General features: G+C 37.9%; 1 protein-coding gene across 1 annotated transcript; it reads right to left on the reverse strand.

Moving 5' to 3' along the window:
* Window positions 1–8,356: 8,356 nt before the first annotated feature.
* On the reverse strand, window positions 8,357–9,821 carry LOC145106089 (uncharacterized). The gene is made up of 5 exons (XM_079043133.1): window positions 9,818–9,821; window positions 9,717–9,730; window positions 9,217–9,519; window positions 8,837–8,944; window positions 8,357–8,752 (listed from the first exon to the last, which is right to left on the reverse strand). Exons 1-5 carry the CDS (start codon window positions 9,819–9,821, stop codon window positions 8,531–8,533), a joined length of 651 nt encoding a protein of 216 aa, XP_078899259.1. The 3' UTR covers window positions 8,357–8,530.
* Between the last annotated feature and the right edge of the window lie 217 nt (window positions 9,822–10,038).

Genomic DNA, 10,038 nt, shown 5'->3' on the forward strand with positions numbered 1-10,038 from the left:
TGAGCAACAATCTCACATACTTATACATCGGCCAATTTCTCGGCCGACGAACTCTCCCGAATGGCAAGAAAATGGGCACTCTTGGTGAGACGATCGACGATGACCCATATCACATCAAATCCCTTGGTCGTCCTCGATAGCTTGGTGATCAAATCCATAGTGATTTGCTCCCATTTCCACATGTGCACCTCCAAAGGCTAAAGCTTGTCGTATGGCTTGTGGTTCTCAGCCTAGACCATCCGACAGGTCAATCATCTCTCCATATACCATGCTATCTCCCTTTTCATGTATGTCCACTAATAACTAAGCCTCAAGTCTCGATACATCTTCATGGATGGAGGGTGAATCGAGAACCAACACTTTTGTGCATCCTCCATCACTGTCTGTCGGACCCTGCCGAAAAAGGAAACCTAGACCCGACCGCACTAGGTCAACAGCCCGTAACTATCAGTGGTAAACCTATCAATCCGACCTCTGATCCTTTCATTCTTCCAATTTTACCTCTTGACTCCCTCGTCCTGATCCTCCCTGATCAAATCCATAAGTAGGGACTCGATGGTCATCCTCAAACAGTGCTCTTGAAAAAAATTATGATCCGCCTTACGGTGCAAGGCGTCGGCGACCACATTAGCCTTCCGTAGATAATAAATAATCTCGCAATCATAATCCTTAACCACGTTAAGCCACATGTGCTTCCTCATATTTAGATTCGGCTGATCCATAAGATACCTCAGACTCTTATAATCCGTATATATGGCACATCGGACCCCATATAGATAATGTCGCTAAATATTGAGGGAGAAAACCACAACCCCCAACTCAAAATCATGTGTCAGATATCTAGCCTCATGAGGCTTCAACTTTCTGGATGCATAGGCTATGACCCTACCCTGTTGCATGAGTATTGCCCCTAAACCCGTGATCGACGCATCACAAAATACTAGGAAATAATCAACACCCTCTAGGAGGGTCAATACTATGGCCTCACATATCTTCCTCTTCAAAGTATCAAATGCAGCCTGCTGCTCAAGCCCCCAACAGAAATCCACACCCTTATTCGTCAGGCGGGTCAGAGGAACAACAATCTTGGAGAAATCCTGAATAAATCTCCGATAGTAACCAGCCAACCCCAAAAAACTCTGAATCTCAGATGGGGACTTCGGGACCTCCCACTTCATCACTGCCTTAATCTTGGCCGGATCGACCAGAATCTCGTTTTGATTGACAAGGTGTCCCAGAAACTGGACCTCTCGTAACCATAACTCATACTTGGAGAGCTTGGCATAAAGCCTATCATGTCTCAGTACTCTAAGTTGCTCCCGAACATGCTCCTCATGCTGCTCCCTAGTCTTGGGGTTGAGCAGAATATCATTGATGAAAAAAATAACCGACTGGTCGAGCATCGGTTTTCATACCCGATTCATCAAATCCATGAACGTTGTGGGAGCGTTAGCCCAAAAGGAATCACCACGAACTCGTAATGACCATAACAAGTTCGTAACGTTGTCTTATCCATGTCCTCCTCCCTGACTCTCATATGGTGGTAACCCGACCTCATATCAATCTTGGAGAAACAAGATGCACCATGCAACTGATTGAAGAGATCATAAATCCTACGATATGGGTAACGATTATTCACCGTCAACTTGTTTAACTCCCGATAATCTATGCACATCCGATAAGACCCATCATTCTTCTTCACAAACAGAATCGATGCTCCCCAGGTGAATTGCTCAGTTTGATAAACTGATTTCCCAACATCTCCTGAAGCTGAGAGGACAACTCTTGCATCTCTGGTGGTATGAGGTGATACGATGCCTTAGCAATCGGGGCCGAACCGGGGATCAGATCGATTCTACCTGCCTCATTGGAGGTACACCGGGTAATTCCTCCGGAAATAAATTTTGAAACTCTCTAACCACTGGCACATCTAAAACCAAAACTCTCACCTTATCCCAAGCATCGACAACATAAGAGAGATAAACCAAACACCCATGCTGAATATACTGCCGAGCCCTGGCAGCGGAACAAAAGGTTAAACCAACCCTGGTACCCTCTCCATAAATAGTCAGTTCTCCCTCACTTGGGGTTCGAACTATGACCAACTGTCTCTCACAATCAATTATAGCTCCAAACCTGCATTGCCAGTCCATCCCTATACTGACGCACATATCCCCCATATGGTGGGAATCAAGTCAATCGGGTAAGGTACCCCAAATATCTCCAAAGTACAATCCCGAAAAACACTCAAAGCAGAAACCACGTGTTCGTTAGCGATGAAAACTTGCAATGGACACTCCAACTCCACAAGAGTCATACCAAAATCCCTACTGAAGGACTAAGATACAAAGGACCGACTCGCACCCGAGTCAAAAAGCACAAGAGCATGCAAGGATTTCACTAAGAATCTACCTAACAAAAATACAATCATAAGCATACAGGAAGTAATTGAATAGAATAAATATGAATACATACTAGTAACAACATCAAGAACCACCCTGGCCTCCTCTACTGTGACCTAAAAATCACGATCCCTGGCCTTCGGTGTCATACCCCCGGTCGGCAGCGGAAACACCGGGTAGTGCGACGTTAGGAAGTTGGATCACAGTTGTTGAACATACATTGAACAATACAAAACAATATGTAACATAAATATCACTTCCATGTATAGGTAAAACATTACATCTGAAAATCTTTTGGAAGTACTAGTCTTTCTATTACAAGAGGCGCCTTAACAGTTAGGCATAGCTATAACGATAGTAAGTTTTTGGTAGCTTTGATGGTCAACCAGTGCTTCCATAGTTGCAATCTTCCATCACTTGGTTTTCTACGAATACATGTGGCTTTGAGAGGTCAACATAATGTTAGTGAATTCACAGGTTTTGTATATTATACTTTGAAAATACTTTTTTTATATAACTTTGTTAAGTTGTAAAAGTATTTTGATTCTTTGAAGATCGTGTTCTACCATTCATGGGTACTAGGGTTTTCGTAATTCCCATTCATCTTATGTACTAGTCGTTTATACATATCTTAGGGGTATACTATGAGTGTCTTTAAGAGCACACTAACCGAGAATGAACTCCATGTAGGTTAGTTGGATACAGTTCAACCTTTTCTTATATAACTATATACTCGTGAATGGAGCTTCAATGTTTTATTATATAATTATAACTAATATATAATTATATTTAAATAGATATTATTAGTAAAACCAACTGGCAGAGTGGTAATATAAGCATTATTCGAGTTGAGTGACGACATAACATTCTACAGTTATCCGTTCGAAATCGGGTGTAGTGACGACATAATATACCACTATTATCCATTTGAATTGAGCATAATGATGACATAATATACTACTATTATCCATTTGAGTAGATCGTAGTGACGACATAATATACCACTATTATCCGTTTAAGTTGAGCGTAGTGAAGACATAATATATTACTATTATCCGTTAAAGTCTAACGTAATGACGGCCTAATATACTACTATTATCCATTTGAGTTCAGCATGGCGATGACATAATATACTACTATTATCCCTCTGATTCAAGCATAGTGACGACATAATATATTATTATTATTCGTTCGAGTTTACCATAGCGACGACATAATATATTCTATTATCCGTTTGAGTTGAGTGTAGAGATGACATCATATATTTCTATTATCCGTTTGAATTGAGCATAACGACGGCGTAGTGTAAATATTATCTATGAGTATTTACTAGAATAACGACTACGTATAGTGTTTTCCTAGAGAGTTGGACACAGTGACGACTATGTATAATGTTATCCGAGAGATTTGGCCAAAACAAAGGCTAGGTACTACGTTACCCTAGAGATTTGGCTATATTAACTACAAGAGTATCAGTGTTTCCTGGAAACCGGGTAGCGTAACAACTAGGTTTGCCGTTTTCTATCAGTGTGAGGCAGTATAATAACTAGGCATAATATTATCTTTAAAAGTTGGGCAGGGTATCTACCAGACATAATATTATCCAAATGTTATTAGCATAATTATCTAACTAATCTTATACAATTTGTAATAACTATGTAATATGTGTATTTTAACATGTATCCCCCCCCCCTCGAAAAGGTTTAAAAAATGGGGTCGTGAACTCGCCCTTGAAGCATGAAGCCGTTGATGTAGAGTAGAATTCGAAAGTCCGGAACTCAGGAGGCGCTCAGGATCGGTCGGACTCAAGGGTATAATTAAATAAGATAACTAATATATATATATATATATATATATATATATATATATATATATATATATATATATATATATATATATATATATATATATATATATATATATATAAAGATATTGTTCCAAAATAGGTGAAGATTTCAAAGGAAACGAGAGAGAAAGAATGAAATAAGGTGAGAAGAAATGAGGGGTGTTTGCAACTCTTTTGTAGGCAAAAAGTTTGATGTGCACCTGGCACGCCACACAAATGGGTGGTGTCTGGGGTGCCACATGTCAGCTTTCTGGTGGTCCACGTATCCTTCTAGAATATTCAGGAAGTACGCGTCACGCACCCGGCGCGCTGCGTAAAACGTTGATTTTGTAAAATCCATAACTTCCTCATACGAGCTCCATTTTGGACGTTCTTTATATCCACGTGTAACTCTTGACAAGTACTACAACTTTCTTTTAGGTTGCATTGGCTAATTTTGAATTCATTTTTAGCCTATATTTTTATACGATTTAAACAGTTGTTCGACCGTATGATTTATCCCTATTACGGTTGGACTCAGACGAGAGTTGGGCAATAGAGCTAAATCACATTTTCTAAAACTATTTATTTCTAGAATCATGTAACCTACGTATCCTCCTAATAATTAATAGCATGTGTTTCTTAGCTTTTATCAGTTTTATGTTTTAACGAGTGTTTAAATCTATTGTTCACAAACCTATATTGTCATTTTAGTTTGTACGCAAGTTATTTAGTGAGGACGTACCAATTTATAGGAGTGAGTTATGGGTAACGTTATTTGTTCCAATGAAAACTGATCTTCCCCGAGCTTTACCCCCTTGATTTTCCAATCTAGGGCAGTCTCTTTTGAAGTGGTCAATTTATCTACATTCATAGCAGTTGCAATTTCTAGTTCTTGGGTTTTTGGCACGGGTTGGGCTCCTACGGGACTTAGGGGTGTGGCCCTTCCTACCATAATTGTTACATATTAGCTCTCTGCATGCACCTTCATGGTGATAGTTACACTTCCCACACAATGGAAGATATTCAACATATTGTCTTAGTGGAGCGGATGATGGGATGGTTACTAGGTAAACTTTCCATAAGTCTTGTTTTCTCCTTAGTGGTTATTCTAAGTTATCATCAGAATTCCTCTTGCTGTTTATATACCTTAGAAGTTCAGCTTTATGGATCATAGTGCCCTGGCGGATATCCTGACTGGTCAGGTTAAAGGCCACCCTCTTGACGCTATCGTAGTTGGTCTGGATGCAGTGACCAACCCTTGAATAGGTTGGACTAATCCACATATGTACCTTTCTACCTTTTTATGCTTCGGGGTGACAAGGCTAGGGCATAATATAGCGAGATCATTGAAGCGTTTGGTTCAGCTGCAATTTTTTCATCTTGCATGGCAAGGTTCCAAAGCTCTTGCTCTAGCTTTTGCATATCCTCTCTGGGACAATACTCCTTAATCATCAGGTGCTTCAGTTCATCCTAGGGGATGGCATTAGATGTGCTAATTCCCATGGTTTTGACATGGTTGTTCCACCATGACAATGATGTATCCTCGAAGGTACACGCAACAAATTTTAATTTTCAATTTTCAGCATAAAAGTTAATCTCAAATACTGACTCCATCTTCTCGATCCATCGAGTCATTCCTACTAAGCCTTCATTTTCGTAGAAGGTTTTGGGCTTACAGTTCATGAATTCCTTATAAATACATGCCCTTGGGTGACCTCCGTTACCACCCTGAGTATTATCTCCTCGGGTTCCTCCTCCTTGTCTGGATCCGACATTTCTACTAGTTTTAAGGTTAGCTAGGGCTTTTGTGACTCTTTGGGCAATCAGTTCCTCGACTGTTGTTGCGTCCATGGTTACTAGGTCAAGGTTTGGTTGTTCCCCAGGGTTCATTTTAGTGACTCTTATTTGAGGCACGTTTGGATCCTATTATAGTTTAGTGAAAGAGGGAGTGTTAGTCAACGACACCTTTTTGTAGATGCATATAGTAACGATTTGACGCATGAGTTAGTATAAAATAAATATCACAAAATTTTCTAGGTTAGGGGTGGAAAACTTCTATGTACTAAAAACACTGTAGCGATGATACTTCTCTCTTGTATAAACGACTTTCTTATAATACGCAGATCTTATGGCATAACTTGTAAGCCCACCGTACTAAGTTAGGGAGATATTGTTGAGTTAATTGGGTTCTTATCTTTGTCGTACAAGCTCTTGCCTTTGTGGTGATGACTTTTGCTCTACAACTTGTGCCTGGAGCTTTAATCCTTTTATCAAGTCTTAGCTCCTCATCTAACCGTTGGATCGTATTAGACCGGAGATGGCACTTCTTTAGATGATTCCCAACTCATCATTGATTTTATTGATGTGACGCGTAGTGTAAGTGGCTAGGGTAGGCATGAAGAAACTATGTGATGATTCTAGGGAAAGGGATAGGTAGCAAATCCTATGTTGATTTCTGGCCTTCTTATTCACATAATGCGAGAAATCAATTTCTTTCTTTATGGGATCTGTATCCTCCTCAACAGGATCATCCTCCTCAGAGGACTCTGAAGGGTCCTCAGAGGGATCTTATGATGATTCGGTTGGCTCTCTAGTTGTTTCTGAGAAACCGTCCTCCTTGTGAGGTTCGTCATCGGGGGTTAAAGAAAATAGAGGTATGGGAAGCTCAGGAAAAATGGGTATCCTTGGTCTTAAGGGGGATGACAGAACTTTATCTTTCTCTGGAAATGGTTTCATTACCCTGTTTCCAAGATCTGTCATTCTTGCGCGATGACCGTGCTATCTTTCGGAGATAGTGATGTTGTGAATCGTTGGGTTCTAAGTTCTATGGGATTCTCGAGAGTTTAGTCTATCAATTTCTATATCAAAGTTTAGTTGTATGTCAGTCTAACCGTTATTAATCATAGGTGTACAAGTTATGCCTAGTTGTGGTTTGGCCCACATATTGTGCTAATCTCATATATCGTATTTGACCTAAACTCTTGAGTTTAGGTTCTTATAGATTTCGTTGTATATATAGGTGTTTTTTCATCGAGGGACTGAGTTTATAACTTTATATCTGATGTTTTGTTATGTGTTTTAATTAATTCTTGTTTTGTACTTCAAGACTATCAAGTAAGGATCATCCAGGTGAGAAGTGTCGGAGGGCAGGATCATTTTAGCATATAGCCGTTCTGAAATCCAGCAACCTAAGCGACAGTTCAAACTAGACACTTCTCCTATAAGTAGTGTATCAGTAATGTAATTAACAATAATACTTTTATTTTTAGTTTTGAGGACAAACACTACAAGAAAAATCTGAAATAACTACAGAAAAATTTCGTAGCTAAAACATGATATTCCGTAGTTAAGTGTGATTAGAGACAGAATTTGCAACGGAACCCATCTGTTGCAAAAATCTTCGTTACTAAACTTTTGTTACGGAATCCGTAGGACCTTCGCAACGGAATTTTCAACAGACTTATTCCGTAGTAAAATACCTATAAACTATATCCGTAGCAGTGACGTAGCAAATTAACTACAATTATTGTTCGTAGCATGTCCGTAGCAAATTACCTACGACACGATCCGTAGTTAATCTGTCACAAATTAACTACAATTGTTTTCTGTAGCACGTCCGTAGGAAATTACCTACGACCCGATCCATGGTTAATCTGTCACAAATTAACTACAAACCATGCCCGTAGCTAATTTCCATAGCAAATCCACTACGGGTAATGTCATAGCAAATATTCCATAGTGAATCTACTACGATCTAATTTTGTAGCAGATAGTTGGTAGTAAACTACGATCTACTTCCATAGAAAATTTACTACAATATACTTTTGTTGCAAATATTCCATAGTAAATTTACCAAAACATATTTCCGTTGTAGAAAAATATGACGTAATAGATTCCATAACAAAATTCATAATAATTCAACTACATAATAACAACGTAAAATTATCCATAATAACTCTGTAAAAATATCAATAATAAAAAATTGTGACATGATTAGTTAAAAAAACATACAAAAATGATTCAATTCTTTTCTGAAGCAAATTTATAACAAAATCAAGATTCTGAAATTGCAATAACAATAAAAGAAATTACAAAAATTCTTAACAAAAAAATAGTTTATCATCAAATGAAATACCCTTTTGTCCGAAGCACCAATCAAATTAGTCTAATACTCAAACTCAACTAGAAACCCTAAAATGCAATCAATAAAAAGTGTATCACTGATTATTTGTGCTTCTCATATCATTAACCATGTTTCTCACATCATCCAACTCCATCCTTTGTTGGTCTATGGTTTCCTCTAATTTCTGCATCTTCGTCTCGAGATGATGTTTTTCAAAACTTTTATCCGGTGAAGTGCATGTTTGAGAGGAGTTTTCACGAAAAATGGACCTCCCATATGATCCAAGCCCATAAACTTTTTTTTACGGTCATGTCCTCCAACAGTTGTATAAAATAGTTCGCTTTCAGGAACTTCTTCTCCTAGCAATGCCAAATCAGCACGTTGAGACACAAACAAATCCTACAATGATAATGTTGCATTAATATATAATTTCTAAATTTTTTTTTTAATTCCTTTTATCAAGTAAATTACAAATAAACTTACATGAACTTCTTTAGCTTTGTCAACTTGAATTGTCTTTCCGTCATGATCCTTAGTATGAGTAAACATAAATAGTTCATAGCATGACGGAGCTTTTCCTGTATATTCCTCCTACATTAATACCAAATATATGTCAAAGATCACCACAAGATGTAATGAAAGAAATAAATTATCATACTAGACTTTAATAATTTACATTAACCAATAATAAACCAAGAAGGTGGTTATATTATACATATATTATAGGATGTTATAACACTTTCCATAGAGTGGTCATAAGTAAAAATGAATGTAATATTCCATAAAAATTTAAAACATACCTCCATTAGATGAAATGAAAATAAGATGCTAAAAATAACATTAATATGTAAAAAAACACTTACCATATCAGCAGCAATTTGTTGATGTGAAGCTGATCCACCATTATGGGTAGGTGGGGCTTTTCCACCTACTACACCTTTACGCCTGTTTTTTTTATTTTGCTCTGATTTTTTCTTGAAGTCCTTTGAATTCCATATTGCATTCCAAGCATTCCATACTTGTAATTCTATGTGACATGGCTTTTCACGAGTTGGGTTTCTTGTTCTTATGTCATAGATGTACTGTCGATATCTTTCTTTGGCCTTTTGTTCCCAAGCAGCCTTGACGACTGAGTCACCAATAGCAACATCCCACTGGCATTTTTTCTACAATACATAATAGAAATTAAGTTATAATAAGTGGACGGTGTGTCTAATAATTACAGAAAAGCATAATAATAAATAATCTACCTAAAACTCTTCCCAATAAAAATGTTTTGTCTCTTCACTTAAAGTCACCCACTTATATCCATTTTCGTCCACTTTATCTAGGAATGTTTTCTTAATTATGGACGAACATTTACCTGAAGGTAATAATCTACATAACAAAATAAATGCATGATAATATTAACTAATCAAACTTAAACCAAAAAAATATGAAAATCAATTAGTATTTTTCACTTACGCATTTGCTCGAACTTTAATATGCATGCATTGTTCTAGTTGTGCATCTTGTTGTTCAGTAGCAATCGGTGTCGATGTGGTTGTTGTGGAGGAAGGGACAGATGATGGGGTTGTTGTAGATGAAGGGGATGACGATGTGAATGATGTGGATGAAGGGGCTGATAGGGTACGAAACAGTGGGGCTGATGTGGATGAAGGGACTCATAGGGTACTAAACATTAT

The sequence above is a fragment of the Lactuca virosa genome, chromosome 4 (assembly GCF_052849685.1).
Source record: "Lactuca virosa cultivar CGN04683 chromosome 4, Lactuca_virosa_CGN04683_v6, whole genome shotgun sequence".
Classification (NCBI taxonomy): domain Eukaryota; kingdom Viridiplantae; phylum Streptophyta; class Magnoliopsida; order Asterales; family Asteraceae; genus Lactuca; species Lactuca virosa.